Raw genomic sequence first — 26494 nt, 5'->3', positions numbered from 1 at the left:
GAAAGTGAAATGAAGTCTAAAAACATTCAGTGCAAAACCTTTTTATTTTTAAATAAATTGATTTCTTTAATAATCTGATTACTTCCGAAATATACACTATTATTTCAGATAGGCCTTCATGGACCCCCTAAAACTAGTTCACGGATCCCAAGGGGTACATGGACCCCAGTTTAAGAACCCCTGATGTAGGATAACCTGATGTTAACCACGTGGACCTATGCGAGGACAAATATTTCACTACAATTTGTCGTTATATAGTGCCACCTGATTACCCTTTTTAGAATTAAACAAATGTTTTTTCAGTAACCTACATTGAGTTCATCAAACCCAGGTACGTGAACAACCTTGGAGACGCGAAGGTGGTAGGAATAAAGAAGGGCTTGGTGTCAGGCTTCAGCATCGGCCTCCTGTACCTCTCTATGTTCGGAATGTACGGTCTCTCATTCTGGTTCGGCACCAAGCAAGTGATTGACGGAAATATCACGGTTGGCGACATGATGACTACCTTCTTTAACATACTTATCGCCGCTTTTGCACTTGGAACGGTGAGCAGTGCCTAAACAGTCTGGTGTTGTAAAAATAGTAATTGCGAACCAATCTAAAAAACACAATATACTGTAAGGGTACACTAAAAGCCATTGCAGATTCACCGAATCTGTCGATCATTGATGCAAGCAGGGCAGACTAGAAAAACAACTAGAATTTTAAGAGTATTTTTAAGAGTACTTTAATTTAAGAATATACCCATCGATTTTTTTGCCTGGAACGGTAAGCACCTCTCAATCAGACCTACTGTATCTGGTGATGTAAGAATTAGAAATAATAAAACAAAATAAAAAAATCACTATATTTTGTGAGAGTTTCGAAATTTTAGGGGTATAGCTTTATCTTGAAATTTATGTAAAACGTTTGCAATATGCTACCTTTACTTCTGTATGGGTTTTGATCTTCACTCTATACGTCTAACTACTACCTCCAGTTATTATCTTAAGGCTTACTTACTTCTTGTATGGGTTTTGATATTCATTCTACGTCTAACTATAACACTTCCAGCTAATGTTCCAAAGACGTAGGTTAAGTGAAACATTACCTCTTTAAAAATAAAGTTAGCTCCACCAGGCAACATATCAATAGATAGAAATCACTCTTCTGGGGTTAGCTAATTTATATACTAAAACGTAAAAAATAAAAGCCTATAGATAAAAATAATTTATCTAGACGTCGCTTATAAATCTTTTTTAATTTTTACTATCCTTACTGCCAGCGGACATGAGTCTATAACAGGGGTGGGCAACTTTTTCCAGTCGCGGGCCAAAACCAAACTAAAAAAGGTCTCCGCGGGCCATTATATGTTAGCTGTGTATACTTTACGCATCTTATTGTCACCGCAACGTCGGTTGATCATGGATAAAACTAGGGTGTTTTGCAATTTACACACGATCGAGGAACAAAATTAACGCAAAGCGCAAACAAATATTTACTTTTTCGTAGTTGAAATAGCAAGAAAAATATGAGATATCGCTCCGTGCCCAGTTTGAAAAATGGGTCGCGGGCCGGATAATTTGCGTTGGCGGGCCGGTTCTGGCCCGCGGGCCGTAAGTTGCCCACCCCTGGTCTATAACATAGTAATTGTCTTTTCCACCAGGGCGCCAGCTACATGGAAGCCTTCTCCAGCGCCAAAGCGGCCGGCGCCAAAATCTTCGAAATCATCGATCGCAAACCGTCCATCGACAGCTTCTCAGAAGAGGGAAAGACCCCGAATTACGAGAGTGGTGAAATAATCCTCAACGACGTTTGTTTCGCGTACCCTTCAAGGTCTGACACTGAGGTAATAATTTAAAGCGGTTTGTGGTTAAATTGTGGATTAGTTAATTTTTCGAAGGATAAAAATGAATTAAATTAATATTTGTCCCCAAGACTATAAAATTTAAGCCGGTTCAGGTAAAATTAAATATGGTTCGGGATTGCATCGAGGCCTTAAAGGCGTCTTTATTAATGCAGTCTAGTTTGACTCTTGTTAAACTGCTGCAGTAGTTGATTTTTCCAAGACAAAAATGATTTAATTTTTGAAAACCCTACATGAGACCAGAATGCTGCCCGCGGACAACTTTAAAAACATTGGGCGTACCACTGGCGTTATACATATCACCATTAAAAGATAGCTTACCTTGAAATAATTAACAATAAAACTCAAAAAAGTTTAAAAACCCGAGCAAAACCATCAGGATCAGACATTTTTAAAGGAATATTTATTTCGCCCATACTGGAATCGTCAGTTCGCCGTTTTACCTGGGTTTAAACTTTAATATACGCGTCAGCGGAACAGTGATCGACAAGCAGAAACCTGCTGCCAATGGTTTTGGATTCCATAAAGACACGCCCTTTTTTAAAATAATTAAAAACGGCAACGCAATATGGAAAGCGTTAACGTTTTGATAATATTCGTAACACAAAACACACCTCATTTTAAACACCTTTAAAAATTAAAAAAAAAAACTTTTTAAACATATTCCGATATTGGAATTAAATACCAAAAAATCTTACTAGCCTCAACAAAACAGTATAGACTTTCCTGTCTCAGTCAAAATCAGTCACTATAGGATCTAGTTTATAAAAGAGAAATATATTTCGCCAGTCCCGGCATCATAAGTCTCTAAAAACGAATACAAAATAATGTAAACACTTAAACCAGGTGGTAAAAATTTAAAATTAAAAATTAAAAATCATAGGAAAATAATCATAGAACCAAGAGCAACAAACTACGCGACCAGGTTAAAAATATATAAGATGAAAGTTATAGGTATACGGGCTATAGAAAACCGGACCATCCTGCTACCCAAGTCTTGGGCCTCTAGCCTCGACAACTAATAAGCTCTTGAAAATACGCATTAAAAAAACGTTTAATTTTTCAGATCCTAGACAACGTGTCCCTGAGCATCGAGCACGGCAAAACGACAGCCCTGGTTGGACAGAGCGGATGTGGAAAAAGTACAATTATTCAGCTAATCCAAAGATTCTACGATATCACTGTAAGTTCATCAGCTGAACTTAATTTCTGTATCATCGTCGCTTGTAAGGGTTAGCAGTTGTATTTAGGGTGCCCTACGTAGAATAAATGCCAGGCTCATCTAGATCAGGGGTCACTAAACTTTTTTTTAAAGCGTGGAATCACTGAAAAGCTTACAATCTCAAGCCGGATAAATGTAAGAATTGACGTAACGGGACGGATTTAATTTTTTTCCAACTTTGTAAACTTCAATAGCGTTAAACAAGGAAATATAAATAACTGTACAGCAAAAATTGTATTGAGCTTTAATAAATTGTCGGATCAATATTCGATTTTATTAAAATTTAATTTGGAATTACATTCGCCAATCTTTCAAGTGTACTTTATCTTCATTAAGGAGATAAGCCGCGGGATGGTAGAGTTAATTTTGCAGGCCGGATGAGGCCCATGGGCCGTAGTTTGGTGTTCCCTAGTCCAGATAGGTCAAGGGTTCTTAAACTGGGGTACATGGACCCCTTGGGGGTCCGTGAACTAGTTTTAGGGGTCCATGAAGGCCTAATGGAAATAGTAGTGTATATTTAAGAAGTAATCAATTTTTTAAACAACTTAAAAAATTAAATGGGTTTTGCAATGAATGTAGACTTGATTACACTTTAACATTTTTGGACCGAAATCAGCAGATTTCTAAAGTCTATTTGAATTTGACGTCATATTATGACGTAATTTTTAAAAATTTCTTGCCTTCTGTGGTCCACGCAAAGCAAAAAAATGTTAGGGGTCCGCGGTAAAAAAAGTTTAAGAACCCCTGAGATATGTTTTGTATTATCTTTTCTTGTAGGGACAAACAGTTGTAATTGTGAAGCCAGGTAAAAGGGCTGCCTGAAAACAAGTCTTTTAATAAAAAATGTTTGATTTACTGTACTTGGGCTGTTAAATGATTATCATTGTACCCCATTATCAATATAGCACATATCATTTCATCAGAAACCAAAAAAATCGCAGGGATTTGAGTTGGTTTGTCACGTGCTCAAATCGTGCTCACAAACAAAATAAATTGGCGCCATTCGCGGAAAATCCCCTCGTCACGTCGTGAGAAGATAAGAGTGGAAATATTTCAACCAGAAAGCTTTCGGTAACCTATTTCAACTAGCGGAACGTTGCTTATTCCTTGCACTTCACATTTCCACCGTTCTATCGACCTCCTCGTTAAAAGTTCTGAAGCCGGGGTACGCCTACGCTGAAGAGACGTTTCGGGGGTGCTTGAGAAACTTGGTTCTACTGGCACTTTGTGTATTTGCCCTAACGTTTTAACTTTTATCACCACCATTTAGTTAAATATAATTTATTTCCACGTCTAATGTCTCAGCCTTGCTTGCAATATATCGTCGTTAGTCTAAAGGCACACTCTATATCAGGGATGGCGAACCACTGTCCCGCGTCCAGTGTCCAGTGACCCACCACAGATTTTTAATGACCCACTTGTCTCTCAAGAAATACCGAAATGTTATCAATCATTTCCATGAAAGAACGAATATACAAAAACATTTCTTCGTTAGATAACACTATACTGTTTAAATCAGGGCTGGCAAATCTTTGGGTCGTGCACAAGTGTTTTAACTGCACTTTACCAAATCGTTGCAGAAAAGCAGACAACTAAAAGCATTTTTTTTATCGCTGTAAAACGTATCGGGTGGTGATCCTTTAATTTTAAGGGAAACCATGAGTTCGCGGACTAAAAGTTCTGAAACCCTGGTTAAATCAATAAACCATGCTGAAAACTTTCTGCTGAACTCCTGTAATCCCATTAAAAATGCTGCAGCATTTTGTTAACTATTTAGATTCTTAATTTTTGTGGAATCTGAATTTGGAAATCATCCAAAAACCTTAAATTACCAACCCAAACAATGACACTTGAAACGACGCAACAGCAGAGTTTCGCATAAAATTAGCAAATAATTAAATATATACCCACTTGTGCATTTTGTAAAAATTAAAGTCGTGTTTGTGACCCGCGCGATGAAAAGGTTCGCGATCCCTGCTCTATATCATTATAGCCTTAAGTTCAGTAATGTTATTTTAAATTCGCCGTTTCATTTTCTGTCTAGGCTGGTTCGCTGACGGTTGGCGGACACGAAGTAAGGGACCTCCACATTCGAAAACTACGCGAAACCATCGGTGTAGTGGCTCAGGAGCCTATTCTATTCGCCACCACCATCAGCGAAAATATCCGCTGGGGGCGCGAGGGAGTCAGTCAGGAGGAAATTGTTGAAGCTGCGAAAAAAGCGAACGCTTTCAACTTTATCGACAAGCTGCCTCAGGTGTGTTTTTGTGATATAATGGTTGGAGATTGTAGTTTGACGTGGTAAGAATATCAAAGCCCATGTACAGGTAGTTAACATATTGTTAACGTTTCGAATAACTCTTTATTGGAAATGAATTATGAGATATGGCTTTCAGCCAATTAGCGACTCGCTTTAGGCCACGTGTCCGTCACGCTTCATTAAAAAAAATATTTTTTGGTTATTTTAACAAGAGTTTAGTATGTTTTGGTAATGTTTTACCAAATTTAGCCATTTTTTGAGCTTTTACTTGTTTATGTGCAGAATTTTGACAACCTAGTGCACGAAGCTTTTGTTTTAAAAGTTAATTTTTTGGCTATTTGAACAATGGTACTTTTTCACCAAACTTAACCCTTTATTTAACGGAATATAAAGGCCAAAACTCTTGGAGTTTTACATGTTCCCTGACAGAAATTCGACACTTTAGTTGTCGAGCTTCAAAAGTTTATATTTTGGTTATTTTAACAATTGTTTAGTATTTTTTGGTAATTTTTCACAAAATTTAACCATTTTTTTGAGCGGAGCCCAAAATTCTTGAGTTTTACTTGTTTCTCGACAGAAATTCGAGACTCTAGTGGGCGAAGGCGGCGGCCAAATGAGTGGTGGACAAAAACAAAGGATTGCGATCGCGCGCGCCATCGTGCGGAACCCGAAAATCCTGCTTTTGGACGAAGCAACCTCAGCTTTGGACACTGAGAGCGAATCAATCGTCCAAGCAGCGCTGGAGAAGGCCTCGACTGGTGATTTGGTTGACAATAAACTTCTAGTTTTTATTACCGTATATAAGTGTTCTAATGGATTAACTCAATGACTTGACTTAAGTGCACGTACGACACTGTTTCGGCAGAGTTACTTGACTTGACTGAATTGTTTTGTGCGAAATGACTTGACCTGACTGAGTCTTAAGACAAAACACTTGAGACTTGACTTAAGTCATTTAAAGTAATGACTTGGGTTGAAATAAGGTGTCTTTATAAGGCAATTTATTTATAAAATGAGGCTATTTATCCTAATTTTGCACGTAAAACAATTTACTTGCTAAATTTTGTGTTTTTACTAGTTTTTCTTAAAGTTTAGTTTTTCTTAAAGTTTATCGATCCAGTTTACCAATAGCAAAGATTTTTTTCGCAAAGTACCTGAAAAAACAAGAGGCATCCCCTCTTTTCACCCACAGGTCGCACAACCGTGGTGATCGCCCATCGTCTCTCCACAATCCGCAACGCCGACAAGATCGTAGCCTTCCAGGGGGGCAAGGTGGCCGAGCAGGGGTCGCACGACCAGCTTCTGGCCCTTGCCGACGGCGTCTACCGGAACCTGATCAACATGCAGGCGGGAAGGGAGACCGATGACGTCATCTCTGAAGCAGAAGAGGAGGAAGTAGAGGATTTGGTGGACGTGACTGCTCCAAAAAGCGACAGCGAACAGATTAGTGATATAGGTGGGATGTTGAGCGTTATTTTGGTGGGTGTAAGCAAGGGGCGAAGGTAGAATCAATTTTCTGCTTTTAGGTAACTTAAGATTAACGTTTGATGTAGTGAACAAATATTTTTGTTATTTGTTTGATCTTAGTCAGAGAAGTGAGCTACTGTTTTCCCTGATTGGTTCCACGGACCACGGTGGTATAATTTGTTAAGATTTGTTTAGATTAGCCCACGCATGGTCCCTTTAAGGTTAAAATTGTATTTAAACGTTTACACCATAGATAAGTTTGTCGAAATACAAGTCAAAATCGTTTACAAAATTCACAAACGTCGCTAACAAAATCAACAAAAACTGTTGTAAGCTGTTTGGAATTGTCTTTAGTCTTGAGTTACTTCCAACAACATTTTGACCGTCTTATATGTTCATCAGAGGAATATACGTTATACCTGAGCCAGCAGAATAATGCGATAAACCACGTAGGCTTGGTATAGAAAAAAAAAACCTTCGATTTTTCACGAGTTTTTTATATTCTAGTTTTCAAGAATTCAGGAATTCTAATTCTAATTCAAAAAAACTAAAATCATCGAATTCTAATTATAATCTAATTATGGAAAAATTAAAGTGGATTAATTTCAAATCTAATCGAATTTCATAAAGCTAAAATAAATCTTAAAAAAGTAAAGTATAACAAAGTGTCAAAGTCTGACCTGAACTCTTCGATTTTTCTCGAGCAGAAATCCGCATGCCCCGACAATTCGGGAGCAGTCGTCATCGGAAGAGGACCGTTTCCAGGTCATCCGGGGGATCATTCAGGAGCAATCCGTCTTCAACCAAGTTCGGCGAACACGGAGCAAAGAACAAAGTGCATCCGGAGAAGGAGAAGGGCGACAAAGAAGACGAGGAAGAAGAAGAAGAAGATCTTCCTGAAGTGTCGTTCTTCAGCATTATGGCGCTCAACAAATCGGAGTGGCACTACATTCTAAGTGAGTGGTTTTGCCAGTTGTTCTTCTTACCAGGGCTGCGGAGAAATAACTCGAGTCAGGCTTCCGAGTCCCAAGTCGGATTCTGGACATGGTATCGCACTAGTATGCGCATACTACCACTTGTTTTTGGGAATCGGCTCCAGCGCTGCGGGGTCGGAGTCGGTCGGTTCGGACTCGGGACTCGGGACTCGGGACTCGGGACTCGGGACTCGGGACTCGGGACTCGGGACTCGGGACTCGGGACTCGGGACTCGGGACTCGGGACTCGGGACTCGGGACTCGGGACTCGGGACTCGGGACTCGGGACTCGAGTAAAACCACGTAAAACTACCCGAGTCCCGAGTCCGACATGCGCATGCGCAATACCCCAATTTTAAACTGATATGGCTGCCAACAGGAAATTGTAAAGGTGGAATATTATATGGTGTAATATTTTCCAAGTATTGTGATTGAATGAATTATACGACACCTTATAAGTGGATTGCTGAATATCCACGTTATTTTAGTTAGGTAAATTAGCGGACTGCAGGCTGTAGATCTAGATTCAGGGCAGGACTCGGGACTCGACCAAATCTTACATTTAACGGGAGTCGGACTCGGGTTATTTTTGACCGACTCCGCAGCCCTGATCGGCTCCGATCCGATTGTATCGGACATCCCTAGTTGCTAACTACTTTTTAAACAGACAATCAAACTTTATTAATTTTAAACCCAAAAATTTAACTTTTCAGTGGGCTGCATCTTTTCGTTATGCGCTGGTGCCGTGGATCCAGCCAATGCAATCCTCTTCGCCGAAGTGCTCAAGATTTTCACCATCACCGACGTTAACGAGCAAATGTCGAGGGCTATACTTTATTCCCTGCTGTTCGTCGCTTTGGGGGCGGTTGCCTTTGTGTCCTACAATGGATCGGTAAGTGCTGGTGCTTGTTGGCAAAAAATATTTAAAAACCTATGCAGGGACCAAGAAAAAAAAAATATTTTTACTTATATTTTTAAAAACAACGTAACTAGACAGTTGTACGCTTTAAACAAAAAACAAAACCGAAAATTTTCCAATAAAAAAACAATAACCTGTAAAGCCTTCCAATAAAACCCCAGTGTGCCGCGGTTTTTATTTCTCCAACAAAACAAGTCAATTGACCGAGAATAACGCTAGGGGTCCAGGGACGAATCCAGCATCCTCCAAGCAATTTTAAAAGGCCGGGTGATCGCGAACTGTATATCAACTTTTGTGTTGTGTTTTAATTTTTAACTTGTATCGTTAAACGTTAACATTATTATTCGAGATTTAAATTTATTTTGGTTATTTTTATTCGAGTTTAGTTTGTTTTCTGGTTATGATTATGCAAGTTTAATGTTGGCCTGGGACTTGACTTGCTCCCTTTGTCAGTTTTCGGGGTTTTCAGGTACTGATGTTCGACAAGTCAGGCAGGTAACCAGTCTTGGACAACTAGTTAATTCTAGTTTTCTAATTCAATGAATTAGAGCAAAATGCGGCTAATTCTAATTCTAATCTAATTTGTAAATTGTCTGTGTGCTCTAATTCTAGTTCTAATCTAATTCGGATTTTACCAAAAACGCTACTTTGTCCAACGGCATTTTTAGTCTCTTAGTCAAAACAAAGAATTTGAATTCAAACTCTTTGGTTAAAACAGAATTTTCACAGTCTAAAAAGCACATGCTATGTTAAAAGGCTTAAAAATTAGCACACACATAATCTTTCACATTCTTCTTAAAATACTTCCCGATTTGAACGTAATTGATTGTGAATAATCAAATGTAATTCTAGTTTAAATTTTAGTTCAAATTCATTTTGTTACGAATTCGGTAATTCTAATTCTAGTCTGATTTCAGAAAACTCAAATTGATCTAATTCTAATTCTAATCTAATTTGAAAAAAACTGAAATGCTCTAATTTTAATTCTAATCTAATTTCGAAAAGCTAAAATAAATCTAGTTGTCCAAGTCTGGCAGGTAACCCTGTATAGCACAGCTGGGTTAGCTATGCCTGCACTTCTCTGCCTGTGTGCTATAACATTTTTTCGATTATACCCGATTCCCCTAAGTTTTGTGAACTATTTCGCTTAAAAACAAGTATTTTGTATATTATTTGTTTTATGACGCCCCCCCCCCCCCCCCCCCCCCATCCTAAAAATTCTGCATCTCTCTCTGCACAGTTATAAAGGTAGGGCAAGTCAGGCATGGTAACCCTGCAGCACAGCTGTGCTCTCTATATGCCTGCGAGTTCGAACTGTGCGGACTATTTTTTCTGTTTTAGGATTCGTTATTTTCTATTATCCAGGGACTTATATTTTTAACTAACTTGTAGCGTTAAACAAAGTTTTTCGGTCTTAACTTCTCTTTTCTTGTTTCCAGGGACTGATGTTCGGCAAGTCAGGAATGGAGCTAACTGTTCGTCTTCGCAAGCGGGCGTTTAAAGCGATGCTAAGGCAGGACATCTCGTACTTCGACGATCACAACAACAGCACAGGGGCGTTATGTACCAGGCTGTCCAGTGACGCCTCTAGGGTACAAGGCTGCACCGGGGTCAGGATCGGCACTGTCCTCAAGAACTTCAGTTCACTTGGTCAGTTTGTAAGGCTTTGTTGTCAGTTTTTAAGGTGTTTTTAATTATGCAGTTTGGTTGAATCGAGTATGTACGTTGTTTCAAACCATTTTGGGCAAAGTTAAAGACTTCGTTCCTTTCCAAATGATTTTTTTTTCTGTTTCTTATGCAAACAAGTTCGTTAAACCATCAGCTGGACAAGAAATAAGAAAGTTTTTTTTCTACTTTCGTATCTACTTCTACTTTGTACTTAGGTACACTATGTACGGATCTGTAATGTAGCTTAGTAATGAATTTTAAAGACAAAAAGGTCGAGAAGTCGACATCATCTTAATTAAGATGTTTTATTACGAACTAATGTCAGTTAATCGATCACATTGACTGAAAATCACATTACCTTTAACTGATTATAATACATTAGTTAGTAGCAATCACAGTAACAAATGATGATATTAGAAAAGTTAAAAACAAATGGTATCTACTGTATTTTCAGTACCGGCTTTAATTTCCTTTATGTTGTTGCTTTGCAGGAGTCGCTCTTGGTATTGCGTTTGCTTACGGATGGCAACTCACTCTTCTCACGATCGCTTTCATCCCGTTCATTGTGATCGGAGGATTTATCGAGATGCAACTCATCATGGGAGAAGAAAGCAAGGAAAATAAATCATACGATGACGCCGGTACTAGAAATGTCCGACTTTTTAATTAAAGAAAAACGGCTCATCTGGTAATTGTAATTTTTAATCAACGTTTCGGCAACCTATACAACCGCCTTCTTTAGGGTGAATGGGTGGTTTCATTACGATACCCATACCCAGTGTTGTAATGACTTAAGTCATTGACTTGACTTAAGTGCACTTAGGTCACTGCTTTTAAATGACTTGACTTGACTTAAGTCTTTTTAACAAATCACTTGACTTGGACTTCAGTCATTTTATCAATTGGGATTAAATTCAGTGTTTTTCTTTAAAATTATCTCAAGGTTTACCCTATAAACAGTTTTATTGCTGTATATTGCGTTTGCGTTGCTTATCATTGGACAAGTTTACCAATTTAATAGTTTATCAGTTTAATTTTATATCAATGACATGACTTAAAATTGAACCGATGACTTGGGAGTGGGCCTAGGCTTTGTATTTTTGCAAAAGACTTGACTTTGCTTAAGTTATTGTTCAAATGACTTGACTTGGACTTGAGTCAATTTAAAATGACTTGTTTACAACACTGCCGATACCCGATACTTTATGTCGATACCGATATCCGATATTTCGACGAAAAGCGTCGCGCTCCGATATGAAACGGCGTAATGACTACTGTATGCTAAAACAAGCAAAAAAAGTTGAAAAGCTGAAAGGCATATTTTCTGTTTCTCAGCCAATTTTTTTCTTTAGTTTTAAGAAGTGTAGCCATCTCTAGTGATAAACCAACTTTGTTTTAAAAAAATAACTTTTAATGTTGTAATCTCTGCTTTGGATCGTAAATCATAGCTAAAATTTCTATCTTAATTTGGTATCGGATTAGTGCCGATACCCCGCTAAAGTATCGGACCTAGAAGCTGATATCTGGTGATCGCAAAATAGTCTGACAAAGCTAGCATTTTTTTTACTTTGCGTGCTGTGGGGCTTTGAATGTAACATTCCTTAATGAAGGCCTAGATAGGTAGCCGAAACGCCGGACAAACAAGTATATACCAGAAGAACTTATTTTTGGTTTATACTATATCATTTACGTCCCTACATGAACATTAATTTTCCCTTGCAAACTCAAATTTGGGAATTTTTCACTTCCCGATTAAGAACATCTGATAAAGCGGTATTAAGTTTTTTTTCACGAATTTTTTATTTTCTTACACAGGTCAGATTGCTGTAGAGGCGATCAGCAATATACGAACCGTCGCATCGCTAAGCAAGGAAAAGCTGATCTATGAGCGATACGAGAAGCAGCTGCAGGGACCTGTAAAGTAAGCTGAGATTAATTCACAATTAATTTACCCTTACGGATTTAAAATACCTTTGTTCTGTAGTATTTTATAATAAAGCCCCTTGGATTTATTCTATAACACTTTGATACAGTGGTTTGACTTTTTCATTTTGTATTTAGTAATTCTGTCTTTTGTTTTGATTGTTTTTAGACAATGATGTGGCTCATAGGAGTGAAATATATTTCTCTTAGATAATTAAAGCAAATTATATTCTGTTTTTTTTAAGTTTTGTACTTAGTTTGAACTATATCATCCAAACAAACTTATTTTCGGTTTACTAAGTTCTGTACTTGATCACAAAAATAAAAACAGGACCTATTTTTAAACATTTTTTACGCTTGTATCTTTCGTCAACCTTTCGTCCTATCATTCGCAGAATATCGACTATTTTCCTTATATTTATTTTACTGTTTTTTGCAGGAAATCTACTCGCAAAACGATACTCACCGGGTTGGGATACGGCTACTCGCAGTGCGTCATTTTCTTCGCCTACGCAGCAGTTTTTCGACTTGGAATCGAACTCGTCATCTTAGAAGAAATGACCTTCGATAATGTCTTCAAGTAAAGCTAATTTTGCATTTAATAATAATTTAAGACATAATGTTAATGGTAAACAAGAAATGTAAGACACGTACACGTACGTGTACAAATACTGTAATTCAGTCTTTCTGATTACAAAACCAACTTCAAAGGGCTAGATCACAGTGTTTGTACATACATATGTGTATATGTCTTTCATTAATTTGGCAACGGTGCTATGGTTTTTTTCTCGACCAGCTCCCACTGAGCCTCAAACTTGGGTGCACTATGCACGGATCTATAATTTGATAACATTTGTGTTCCTCCCTTTATAAGTGATGCTTCAATTTACTAATAAAAAAAGGAAAATGAATATTTTCATTTGGGTACATTATGCACGCATCAGTAAAGTAGCTTCCTAATTAATTACAAAGGTAAAAAGGTCGAGTAGATCGACATCATCTTGATTAAGACGTTTCGATGCGAACTTCTTCAGATTAACTGAAGATGATACAAGCTCATATCGTCAAAATGATGTCGATCTACTCGACCTTTTTGACTTTGACATTCATTATCAAGCCGTCTCAAACTTATTTTCCACGTGTTTAAAGGGTTTTGACCGCTGTTATCTTCGGAGCAATGGCGGTTGGCCAGAACAGCTCTTTTGCCCCTGATTTCGCCGAGGCCAAGGTGTCGGCTGCCAGAATGTTCCTGCTATTCGATAAAGTACCTGAGATTGATGCCTACAGCGACGGTGGACACAAACCGGTACGTTATTCTTTCAAATCAGAGGTCAGCAACCTATGGCCCGCGGGCTGGATCCGGCCCACAATTTCTTTTTTAAAACTACACACAAGGCCATGACTCATATTTTTAACTTTTTAAACCATAGAAAAATGCAAAGAAGTTTGGCGCTTCGCGCGAATCGTCTTGTTACATTTTCCACAACTACATGTTCCTTTTGAGGAAGTCTTCTAAGACCAAAGCCCGTGCGTATTAAAACTGAAAGTGGAAACTATTCGTAGCATAAGACTTTCTAAAATCAAAGTTTTTCCAACTTAATCTATATAATCTTGTGTTTGATGAATTCTGTCTTTTACGATAAAGATTCCACATAAGGGTATTAGAAATGTGTTTAATTTTAATTTTGTGTGTGCGCAATGCGTCACGTCTTCGTGCAAATGGAAAATCAATTTAAACACAACAAACGCAATTTCTTTCGCGTTTCGCGCTTTAATTTTTTAGTATAAAATAGATATTTATATTTAATTGCATAAAACATTAGGTCCGGTCCCGATTCAGAGTGCTTTTCTCCTAATACTGAAAAGCCTAACATAAGAAAAAGAAAACATTTGAAAAATAAGACTGATTTTGGTTCTAACTGTAGTTTTTACTTTTAATTTTTCCAACCGGTTTATATGTGGGCATTTTTTCGTTGTTTTTTATAGCGACTAATGATACCTTATTTTGTGGCGAAATATATTAATCTTAAGAACTTATAAATCAATGACTTTGGTTAAGACAGGAATCTCCAAGGTTTAAATCTAAAGAATATACAATAAGTGTTTTATGAACCATTATACTCTTCCATATTCAGGCTCACTGCAAGGGTGACATCACTTTCAAGTCTGTGTTTTTCCGCTACCCTACCCGACCCGACCTTCCCGTGCTAAAGGGAACTGACGTAACGGTCAAGGCCGGTCAGACCCTGGCCCTGGTTGGTCAGTCAGGATGCGGCAAGTCGACCTCAGTCCAACTGATTGAGCGCTTCTACGATCCTTCGGCTGGGGAAGTGGTGAGTTTATTGATTCGGCAATTCACTGATAACGTGTATTCCAATATGCAATGGCTAGAGTAAAAGCTATTGGGTGGATGTACGGTAGCAAAATTATGGGAAGGTACATTAACAAAACCGTTGGGGGAACGATAGTAAATCGCGGTACGTACAATTGCAAAATTATGAAACAAATCAGGGGAGGTACGGTAGCAAAACCGTTGAAAGTACAGTAGCAAACCTGGAGAGGTACAGTAGCGAACCTGGGGAGGTACAGTAGCAAACCTGGGGAGGTACACTAGGCAAATTTGTGGGAAGTACGGTGGCAAAACTGGTACAGTAGCAAAACCATGGGAGGTACAGTAGCAAAATCATGGGAGATACCGTACCAAAACCATGGGAGGTACAGTACCAAAACCATGAGAGGTACAGTAGCAAAATGACAAAGGTACAGTAGCAAAACCATAGGATGTACAGTAGCAAAATTATTAAGGTACAATATCAAAACAGTTGGAGGTACAGTAGCCAAATCATATAAGGTACGGTAACAAATCTGAGGAGATACAGTATCAAAACTTTGAAAGGTACCGAAGTAATGGTTTTATGCACGATGTCAAAAATATATTCAAAAAATTTTGTTCAGACTTCCTAAAACTTTGTCATCCAATTACAATCCAAGGGTTTGGCGGGCCCCAGTTTAAGAACCACTGGCACGCAAACCAAAAAGTAGTTTTAAAAATATGTTCAAGATTTGTAATGGCTTTTCTGTTTTGTCACAGATGTTGGACGGATGTGACATCAAAACGCTCAACATAAACTGGTTACGTCAACAGATGGGGATAGTACAGCAGGAGCCGGTGCTGTTTAACCAAACCATCAAGGAAAACATTATGTAAGTGGCTGGAATTTAGACCCATTTTGGCATTAGATTTGACCAGCAAAATGCAGTTTTTCAACTTTACAAAGTTACAATTTTTACTTTTTTTTACATTAAAAATTGAAATTCAGGCATATGCTGAATGTAGTCTGTATAATAAATGCGTTTTGACAAATTGAAACACATTACCGAAATATATTTGTTTTAACGATATGCATTAGATTTTAGCTTGATAATCGACTTCATCTTGATTAGTTCATATCGAAACATCTTAATCAAGATGATATCAATCTACCCGACCTTTTTGACTTTGTAATTCATTATCAAGCTACATTACAGATCCGTGCATAATGTAACAATTAAATTTACATAAACTCATCATTTTTAATATAAAACGGGTTAAAACAATCTAAGTCTAAGCACGGCTAGGGATAACCATTTTTTTAAGTTTTTCAATTCGTTTTTGTTTTATAAATATAAAAAAAAAAAATCCTCATACCTTACCATCTTTAATTAAACTACTGATTTGATCTGGTCTATTAGGTACGGCGACTGCACTAGAGTTGCAAGCCAGGAAGAAGTCATGCAAGCGGCACAAAACGCCAACATTCACGAGTTCATCGTCGACAAACTCTCAGATGTAAGTTGTCCACGTTTTTGTTCAACTTTATTGTAAAATCACGAATCTAAACTACTCGATAGGAGGTTTTTTGCTCGACGTTTTTTGCTTGCAAGACAATTGGTTACACAGTGAAGGCGTTACTTGCATTAGCATGCATATGGTAGTTAGACGTGGCACTTTTGCCCATATGTTTATTTGGGCGTTTTATTTTGATTTTTGCCCGGACCCTACTTGATTTTGGTGTATTTCGCCTCGCATGACCCCCAAACCCTATAATTTCAACCTTCCCGAAATAAGGACTTATTGAAATCTAACATATCACATATTTTTAGTCTGAAATAGTTAATTCGAATTACGTTTGTAGCATACTTGTATTTTTCAGACTATGAAAATCACCTATAAGTTTTGACTAAAGAGTATTGATTTAAATTATTTTTTTCGACTGGGAGACTAAAAATACCTTTAAACAAAGTAGCATTTTCGTTAATATCCGAATTAGATTAGAACCAGAATTAGACCGCACAAAATTCTCAAATGAGATAAGAATTAGAATTATATGCATTTTGCTCTAATTTATTAAATTCGAAACGTTTAGTGATCTGGTTATAACAAGTACAGAATATATAATCTTATTTGAATAAACCAAACCCAAAAAATTAACGTTTTTATCTTGCAGAAATACGAGACCAACGTTGGAGCGAAGGGAGGCCAGCTATCCGGTGGCCAGAAACAGCGTGTGGCCATCGCTCGCGCGCTATTGCGCAATCCCAAGATATTGCTTCTCGACGAGGCAACCTCAGCCTTGGATACGGAGAGCGAGAAAGTGAGTTTAACAGGTTTTGCGTCGCTTTTGTTAGAAACCATTTTGTTTATAAATGGCCGTTTTTTGTTTTATTCTGAATAGGTGTAATAACAGGTAAATAATTATACCTATACGTAGAGCTTTTTAAAATGACTTTAAGGTTTGACACATTGTCGAAATGAGCATCTGATACTTTTTCCATAGACATTTATATTTGTTGCAATGTTTGAATTTTGTGACGAATTTAATAAACAAGTTCCCATTCAACTATTCAGGTTTTTACGATTTACAGTTTGCCAAAGAGTTTAAAGAGCAAGTCAAATATCAAAAAACAATCTTAGCCGGTTATCAAAGGCCAGAAGAATAACAATTCGTTGTTTTTTAATAGATCCAATTCGACTGATTGTTTAGCTGCCTTCCAAAATGTTTAACATTGTTTTTTATTGTTGCTGTTGTATTTGTAGAAGGTTTATGCCCATGAGAAGGTTGCTCATGGGCATATAGGAGTAAAGTAGTATTAGACAACGAAAAACACTGTATATTATATAGGGCGCAAAAAGTACTATATATTATATAGTGCGCAAAAAGTTATATATTTTATAGTGCGCAAAAAGTTATATATTATATAGTGCGCAAAAAGTTATATATTATATAGTGCGCAAAAAGTTATATATTATATAGGGCGCAAAAAGTTATTTTATAGGGCTCAAAAAGTTATATATTATATAGTGCGCAAAAAGTTATATATTATATTGGGCGCAGAATGCAGTTTTCATTCCAACGTAAACGAATAATTACTGCGCCTTAGGGACGCTAGCAAAATACCAACGCGAGCAACGCGTGCACAAGGCTTGCATACTGCATGGCAGTATAGACTCATAGAGTGCGACAACGAAATACAGATACGAAATTGATACGATGGTCGAACTCCATGACAGTTGCAAATATTAAGAAAGTACAACGTTCAGTACTTTACACAAAGCAGTAGATCAAGATCATTGCTCAAGCTATACAAATGTGTCTAAGTTAGTAACTAGGAGGTGAAGAAATGGTAAAAATGTTGTCCAGGCAGTGAGGTTCAAGTATACGTTGGGCGATAATGGAATAGCTAGCAGTGGGCCAATTATTTTGGGCTTAGACATTTGTAGTTGATTTCGCTAGTTTTGCGTGGTTTTTAATCTTTTTAACCTGCGAACCACCTTCGCTAGGAACAAATACAGGCTTTTTAATTTTTAAACAAGAAAATGAAAAAAAAAACTGTACAAAGACGGATGTGCTTCAGATACAATAAGAATTAGAAATGAAAAAATGCTTCGGCGTTTTTTAATTTTTTGTATTATTTTATTTATCTTAAACGACAGATATTTTGCATTTTAATCCCTTTACTTAAATATTGGTTTTGGGAAACTGTATTAATCTTGAAGGATAAATTTTTTTCGAATTGTTACTATTCTGAAGCTTGGTGACTAGAAACCGTTAATCGGCAGAAATTGTACACTTTACCGATCACCCCACTTACAATGTCGGAATAAATCAGTGGATTGAGAGCGCTATTAATGGGCAGAAGGACCCCAGCACTGACAGCATACACAACTACTGGCAAACTAACCCCAGTCAATTGAATAAAGGCCAATGTACAAAGTGGAACCCAGCAAGCAAAGTCGGTAAATACGAGGCGCGAAATACGGCTTTGCATCTTTTTAGATCGCTTGCCAGACTTGCCAACGTTGTTTGTGCTTTTCCGGTAGATGACCACGTAGCAAATGACCATGTAAAGAAAGAGGACGAAATTTAGAAACATTATAAAAGCAGAGTAACCCCATCCAGCATCGCCAACGTTAACAAAAATTCGTGGCATACATACGCTGGTTTCGCCGTAGTAACCTATGTCGCCCAATATAGGCAAGTAAGGGATTTTAGATTTAACAAATCGCTTTGTTTCGAACCAGGTCGATGAATTATGTTGTCCCATTCTGCTGGCGAGGGTAAACAATTCAGTTTTGCTTATTTGGTCAGTTTTGTAAAAGTAGTTTGGAAACCAAACACCAGAAGCAAAATAATCCTCCGAAATAAAAAGCGGAAGGGTGGAAATTAAGATGGCTAAAAGCCAGCAAGATACAATTGCTATTCGTCCCCAAATAATGGTTAGTGTTCGAGTAATGAAAGGTCGCATAATTGTAATAACCCGAAATGTGGTCATGGCTGTCATAATAAATACAGAGGCTTCTGTAGAGAGAACCACTAACGCCCCCAAACATGAACAAAATACGCTTGTACGCCACGGTTTATCATGGAAGCAATAGGACCCGGAGAACTGGGCGGCCTTAATACATACAAGCAAAAGGTAAAGGCCCATGCAAAAATCGGAAAGTGACAAGTTAAGCACAAACAATGAGTTGTATTGCATCGCGACTGAAGGTTTGACCCAAGTGAGCATTTCATTTGCTGTAGTTGCGAAAACCGCCGCGTTTCCAGCAATGGACACCAGCGCCATGATCCAAAAAATAGCCAAAATAAACTTGTTTCCAATCAGCTCGTATTGCGACGAAAAAATTGTGGCTTCACTGTTATCCGGAGGACATTCGTCACTTCCGTCCGCGCAATCTCGCTTGCCGTCCTCAACTTGACTTTTGTCCACCGAAATTGGAGTTTTATCAAGACAATAGAATCGCGTGCTTGAACAAAGAGATTCCGCTTCATCCTCTGCGTTCTGGCAATCAATTAAACCGTCGCACGTTCTGTCCACGTCTATGCTTACACTGGTTCCAGCCGTGCAGTAAAATCGCATCGTACAGTTTTTCTCGTCAAAGCCGGGCGGGCATTCATCATCAGAACTGCTAGAGTTTACACCGTTGCAATATGTCTCCATAGTATCCAAATACGACCTACATGGGTCGTTGCAAAACCAAGGCTTTTCTGGGCACGTGTCGCATTCGTCTGAAAGGTCCTCGCATTCTGGACGACCGTCGCACAACGTTGCTTGTCAAAAAGGTTGTGGCAAGTGATAGTGGTCTTCCTGTCAAATTCGAATCCCCAGCACCGAGCGGTGTTGGCATTGTTGGTGCAATTTACGAACTCGTTGCACATTCCAGCGGTTTCGTTCATGCATCCCAGCTTCTCGTTGCAGTAGAACTGGCCAGAAGGGCAGCGTGTTCTTGATGTTCCAATTACTTTGTCGCAAACGCTTTGATCGGCGCAAAAGCACTCGTCCGAGACATCGTAGCAGTCTACAATACCATCGCAAACTTGCTTCGGCGAGATTATGAGCTTCTTGTCGAAACACTCAAAGCAGCCCATCTTCCCGTCTACAAAGCACAGATCAGACCCGTCCGAGCAGTGCGCGATTTCGTCGTAGAGGTTTATCTGCGGCAGGATGCAGACCGATCCCGAAAATCCTGTCGGACATCTAAACCCAAGACTGTTGTCGCTTAGATAGCTCGTGCTTGAACAGGTAAACGGGCCGTGGCAGAACCTGTGAGCGACCGTTACTTCCCTGTTATCGCACACAAAAGGCATCTGGCACAAGTCGGTATCGCACATGCTCGATAGGCATGCCCACTCAGGTTCTTTTACGCCTGGAGTGCCGTTAAAGTACGTCTTAGTGGCTACAGGGTGGCAAATGGCCGCGAGCTCGTTCCTAGTGGCTGCATTGTACTGCAGCATTTGATCTTTAGACAAAGTGTCGGGGCAATACATCGTCTGACAAGAGCAAGCAAAATAAAAATTAAAAAAGAAAAAAATGAAAAAACTAACACACGGTTCATCATCACCGCTTTCGCAGTCTTTCACACCGTCATTTATGTCTATCAAGTCGATGCACCTTTGGTGCGGGTCGCAATCGAATTCGTCGAATAAACAGCCGCACCTTGCTTGGTTGCTTGTGCAGTTGCATCCATGTTCATCGCTCCAGTCACCGCAGTCATTAAACCCGTCGCAAACCTGATCCTTCCGAATGCAAGCAGCATCGGGCGGGCATGAGTCTGTTGTGTTTTGTGGGCAACACTGCGTCTCACCATTCTGGCATGGGCAATCCACTTCATCGCTCCAATCTCCACAATCATTCACCAGGTTGCAGCGCTTTTCCCCTTTCACGCTTCCAGCATAGCAAAGCGTTGGAGTTTTAAACGAACTACAGTCGCAAAGAAAGTATAAACAGTTACGTTCATCGCTCCAATCTCCACAGTCATTGACGCGGTCGCACACCTTGCTATGTTCCACGCAACCGGCATAGTTAGTACAGTCCGCACCATACCACGAATAGCAGTGGCATTGAAATAAGTCCGACGGACAAGAATAACACCATTGTTCATCACTCCAATCGCCACAGTCATTTTCGCCGTCACATTCTATGGCGTACCTTTCGGCTGCAAGGTAGTTTCCTGAACAAGTACTGTCGTTCGCACATGAGCAAACGAACCAATAATCCGGCCAATTGCAATCCGCTTCGTCGCTTCCATCCGCGCAATCTTTGTAACCGTCACAGACTTGCCAGTCTTCTATGCACCAAGTATCACCAGCACAAGAATCGGATCCAAAACGTGCGCACTTGCATTCAAACTTCTGCACACACGCGCACATACGCTCGTCCGAGTGATCAGAACAATCGTAAAACCCGTCGCACACTTTGTGCGTCTGCACGTTCGCAACTTTGCCAGAGCAAGTCTGGCCTTTGGCGAAACAGTCGCATATAAACACTTCAGTAGCGAACGTGCAGTTTATTTCATCACTAAAATCACCGCAATCGTCAATACCGTCGCACACTTTTTTGGTATCTAAACAGCCAGACGAAGTGGCGCACCCCACTGGGTTGCAATTGCACTTAAACCGGCCATCGCCGCATTGACATTTAACCTCATCGCTCCAGTCGCCACAGTCATTATTGCGGTTGCACACAAACTCCCAAGGTACGTGAGCAGGAAGTCTAGACTCACATGATCCGTTTCTTGCGCACGCGCAATAGAATTGAATGCCAGCGAATTCGCATTCAAGTTCATCGCTTTCGCAGTGTGGAAACCCATCGCATTTATAGGACAACGGGATGCAACTATGTGGATCTTGACATTTTTCGTTGACATAGTGACAACCGCAAGAAAATTCGCCGGCACATTGGCAGTCGGCTTCGTCGCTTCCATCGGAGCAATCGCTTTTTCCGTCGCAGGTCTGACGGTCCAAGATGCACACTTCCGGGTAGGCGCACGTGTTGTTATCTTGGCACGCACAGCGGAACGTTCCACTTGCACAAGTGCAATTGAGCTCGTCTGTGCCGTCCATGCAATCCAAACGACCGTTGCAAATGTCACTCTCGCTGTAGCAACCCTGTCCATGGTAGCAGTGCTGGGTTCTCAGTGGGCATCCGCATTGATATTCAGACTCCTCACAAAGACAGTATTGTTCGTCCGAACCGTTTGGACAATCTTCAATGTAGTTGCAAACCAACGATTTTTGAATCATAGTTTGATCTGCATTGCTGAATCTATTTGCACTTAGGAAAGGCGATAGGTCTTCGGTTCTTGGTGGACATGAACAAGAAATGTTGTGTTGCTCTGGGTGTGTTCTAATTGCGTTGCACAGCTCTGTGAAATAAACATTTATAGCGATTTTAAAATCTATCATTAGCATGCGCATTAATATTTGGCAGCGAAGGAATTACAATAGCAGTGAATTTAAAAGCGTCATTGCGCAAAAATTTGTGTTTGATTTTACAACTAAATAAAGGTAGCTTAGTAATGAATAGCAAAGCCAAAAAGGTCGAGTAGATCGACATCATCTTGATGAAGACGTTTCGATACGAGCCTAATCAAATGATAGAGTTAGCTCAATCATGCAACATATCAATAGATGGAAGTCTCTCTTCTGGTGTAAACGAAGTATATACCGACGTTTCGGCAGCAGATACCAGCTGATGATCAGGGTTTGAGGTCAGCTGGTATCTGCTGCCGAAACGCCGTTTATACTTCGTTTACACCAGAAGACCGATTTCTTTCTATTGATATGTCGCATGGTGGAGCTGACGCTATCATTTGATTAAACTTGTATCGAAACGTCTTAATTAAGATGATGCCGATGTACTCGACCTTTTTGGCTTTGCAATTCATTATAAAGCTATCCGTGCAAAGTGTAACTAAATAAAGGTAAATTTACAAAAAAGCTTTCGACTCACCAAAGTATTGAAACCAAAGTGCGTCATGGTATCCTTCACTCCTGTTAACCTGACCTCCAAATATCAACAGGAAAATAAAGACTACGAATTGCATTTTATATTCTATCAATTGGCGTTACTCAGAAACTCTACCGCTCAAAAATCGAATACAAATATTGATATGGGCTTATAACAGTCATCACTGACGACCAACTAGAACTTTTCTGTTTCAAACTGAGCAACGTTCTTTATAGAACGATTTCCCTATAATAGGTTAATGAATTGCATGTGATAAATTATTCTCTAATGAATCGCCACGATTTATTTGCGGAAGAACGATCTATAAAACAATCATGGGTATATAATTGACTAATATTTATTTTACTATTTATTCCGTTTGATTTTCTTATTTCAACGGGCTGTCAATATGAAAAATGGTATAGTTTAAATTAGCCGACGCCAATGACAAAAAAACCCTAAATCCATTATGCCTGTGAGGTAAAACAATCATGTGTATATAATTGACTAATATTTATTTTACTATTTATTCCGTTTGATTTTCTTATTTCAACGGGCTGTCAATATGAAAAATGCTATAGTTTAAATTAGCCGACGCCAATGACAAAAAAAAACCTAAACCCATTATGTCTGTGAGGTAGCACGCATTGTTTGCTAATATACCGTTGATTAATAAGACTGTGACGCTGTATTTTTCTGAAGTTTGGGAGACAAACAAAACGCAATTCGCATATGTCCAATTTATATGGTTATAAAATTCCCGTTCCTGTTTAACAAGTTTCGGTGAAAGTACGAATGTGCTACTTTTTATCTTTGCCCTTTTGTATTGTGGCATTATGTTTTGTTGTTGGACATCAAGATTTTATATTCACTTTATTCTTATTTATTTATTATTTTTCGTAACGCTATTCATGATTTTGGCAGATTTTGTCTTAAAAACAAAATAGTTAACTCTTTATTCATTTTCAACCTTGAAAAAATGAATTATGGTTGAAAATGAATAAAGAGTTATTCGCAACGTTTAAAATGCTACCTACTTCTGTATGGGCTTTGGTATTTTTATTACGTCTTATTACAACCTCTAACCATTATGCTCCAAAATAATTTTTAATTTAGAAAATTAATTTAGAAACATAACAAGGATTTTGCATTCCTTTGTCTTCTGATTTTGCGGTTTTGCAAACTTCCGGCAATTTCGGAAGCCAGTGAAACTCCCGTAAATTGTAAACCTTGCAATAACTGATTAGTGAACAGAGGGCTTGTAATAGAATTCGAAAAATAAATAAAATTATCGGACATCCCTATCACTAACCTCAAGGGGCTATTTTAGTCAGGTCGTTTTTTGACTTAATCAGTCAATTTCAGTCTTAAATTAAACACATTGTTTCCCTAAACAAGACAATTTTTGGTTTGGAAACAGTAAAATACCTTTGAAAGCTGTCAGTTGATTGAAGTCCGTCGCCAACACATTCATTTTGAATTAAAAGTGTTTTAGATATTTTTTCAACTTTGTGGTTAGGACAAATAAGACAGGTCCTGTTTTTGTCTTAGTTCGTGTTTTCGTGTTATCAATTTTTCAAAAAAGTGTTTAAATTAAAATCAATTAAAATTTATTCGTATTTGGACTTTATTTAACTTTTACATTTTTTGGTCAGAAATCAGCAAATTTCTGAAGTCTATTTGTATTGCTGTGACGTCAATTTATTACATTTCTTTTTCTTTTTTGTTGTGGTTCGTTTTGGATTACTAAGACAGCTCGTGTTTTTGTGTTTTGTTCCTCCAACATTAGTCGTTTACCGTTCATGTTGCCAACAGCTGTATTATTTTTTCAAAGGTTGTACAAGAAGCCCTCGACAGCGCTCGTGCTGGTCGAACAAGTATAGTAATCGCCCATCGACTCTCAACAGTTCGTAACGCCGACAAGATCGCGGTTATTGACAATGGAGTTGTTGTGGAGGAGGGAAATCACGAAGAACTAATCGCCAAAAGGGGAGCCTACTTCAGGTATTTACCACCTCTAGAATTTACTGCTAATGTTGTATTTCATTATAGTATTTTGTCGCCATACCTCGACTTAGGTCCCAGTCAAGTATTTGCAAAATGACTCTAGTCCCAGTCAAGTCATTTGCTGAAGTCATAGTCATGTCATTTTTAAAATGACTCCAATCCCAGTATAGTTATTTGCAAAATGACATAGATCATTAAGTCCCAGTAAACTCAATTGCAAAATGACTTACGTCATAAAGTCATTTGAAAAATGATTTAGGTTCCAGTCAATTCATTTGCGAAAAACCCCAGTTCCATTCAAGTCAAGTCATTCACCAAATGACTCTAGTCTAGTCCAAGTAACGACATTTAAAAATTGATTTTAGTTCCAGTAAATAATTTGCAAAATGACTCCAATCCTAATTGGAACACTGTTAATTTTTGTTTTGTTTTCCAGTTTGGTCAATGCGCAACTTTCGGAAAAAGACAAAAGGGCGTAGGGATTCGTAAGATGGCGGAATCGCAATATTTTCCAATTTGTTTTTTCGTGTTGTCAGTGTTTTAGGACTTTTCAGCGTTATGTGCCCAAGGAGGCAAGTAGGTTGAAAATCGTTCACCACTTTGTTGTTTTTATGCACTAAAAGTCCTCATTTAATTGTAAAGTAACAGCTTTTGCCTTTTTTAAGGTTGAAAAACATCTGCTGTAATTGTAATTATATCGCATGTCGTTTTTCGCAAAACTCCAAAAAATTTGTTTTAATTGTGTTTGTAAACCTAACATCGGATTTCATCAAAACGTCGATTTTTGTAAGATATAACAATTACGCCAGCGCTAAATACAGAACTAGTTCGTTAATTATAATTTGTACTTTCAACCGCTTTTCTGCGTTTAGGATTTTGTTATGTCGTTAAAGATATTCTAAAATCAATTAACAAAAGCATTGTAAGCCATTATGGCAGCTTGTCCTCTATATTATCACATGTCAAACGTTGTACTCGCCATTTCAGTTGCGGAACTCTAAGCGAGTGTTTTTATCGCCGGTCGTTAGGGAAAGTTAAGTTGGTTATCAAACTAAGGTACGTCGGGAAGTTTCATGTAATCTGCGGAATTCAATTCAATTTAGTTTTAAATCTTATACAATTTTATTTTGAATAATCAATTATCTCGATCCAAAAATTTAAATTTGCCGGAGCCTATGCGTCTTAGTTATATTTAACAGTAAAAACGGAGTACACTAATCCCTATGCGAACTGATTTTAATGTTAAGACCATCATTGCACAGTAATACCTTTTTTAATTTGTACAAACTAGTGGGGTACTCGTTATTTCAATCAAGAAAATTTGGTCCGCAAGATAAAAAGTTCAAGAACCACTACTCTACTTTTGTATCACTACAATCCTACATTTATTCTCGTGTGTTCCTTCAATAAATAATGGTAGTTTTTTTCGTATTTTCTT

At 38.4% G+C, this 26494-nt stretch overlaps 1 protein-coding gene across 1 annotated transcript in view; it reads left to right on the top strand.

Moving 5' to 3' along the window:
• The window catches only part of LOC146162721 (ATP-dependent translocase ABCB1-like), a 49617-nt gene extending 23353 nt beyond the window's left edge, over window positions 1-26264 (top strand). Inside the window, exons 8-26 of the mRNA XM_083384437.1 lie at window positions 332-545; window positions 1646-1828; window positions 2913-3029; window positions 5113-5325; window positions 5906-6086; window positions 6521-6784; window positions 7503-7751; window positions 8483-8661; window positions 10128-10338; window positions 10848-10997; window positions 12172-12277; window positions 12719-12859; window positions 13429-13585; window positions 14415-14612; window positions 15371-15483; window positions 16012-16108; window positions 16767-16913; window positions 24884-25053; window positions 25493-26264. Of these exons, the coding sequence (XP_083240563.1) occupies window positions 332-545; window positions 1646-1828; window positions 2913-3029; window positions 5113-5325; window positions 5906-6086; window positions 6521-6784; window positions 7503-7751; window positions 8483-8661; window positions 10128-10338; window positions 10848-10997; window positions 12172-12277; window positions 12719-12859; window positions 13429-13585; window positions 14415-14612; window positions 15371-15483; window positions 16012-16108; window positions 16767-16913; window positions 24884-25053; window positions 25493-25535 (3133 nt within the window). The 3' untranslated portion in view covers window positions 25536-26264. The remainder of the gene's footprint in view (window positions 1-331; window positions 546-1645; window positions 1829-2912; window positions 3030-5112; window positions 5326-5905; window positions 6087-6520; window positions 6785-7502; window positions 7752-8482; window positions 8662-10127; window positions 10339-10847; window positions 10998-12171; window positions 12278-12718; window positions 12860-13428; window positions 13586-14414; window positions 14613-15370; window positions 15484-16011; window positions 16109-16766; window positions 16914-24883; window positions 25054-25492) is intronic.
• The last annotated feature ends 230 nt before the right edge of the window (window positions 26265-26494 follow it).

Source organism: Ascidiella aspersa, chromosome 3, assembly GCF_963924565.1.
Source record: "Ascidiella aspersa chromosome 3, kaAscAspe10.2, whole genome shotgun sequence".
Taxonomy (NCBI): Eukaryota; Metazoa; Chordata; class Ascidiacea; order Phlebobranchia; family Ascidiidae; genus Ascidiella; species Ascidiella aspersa.
This window is presented reverse-complemented; position numbering and strand designations above follow the sequence as displayed.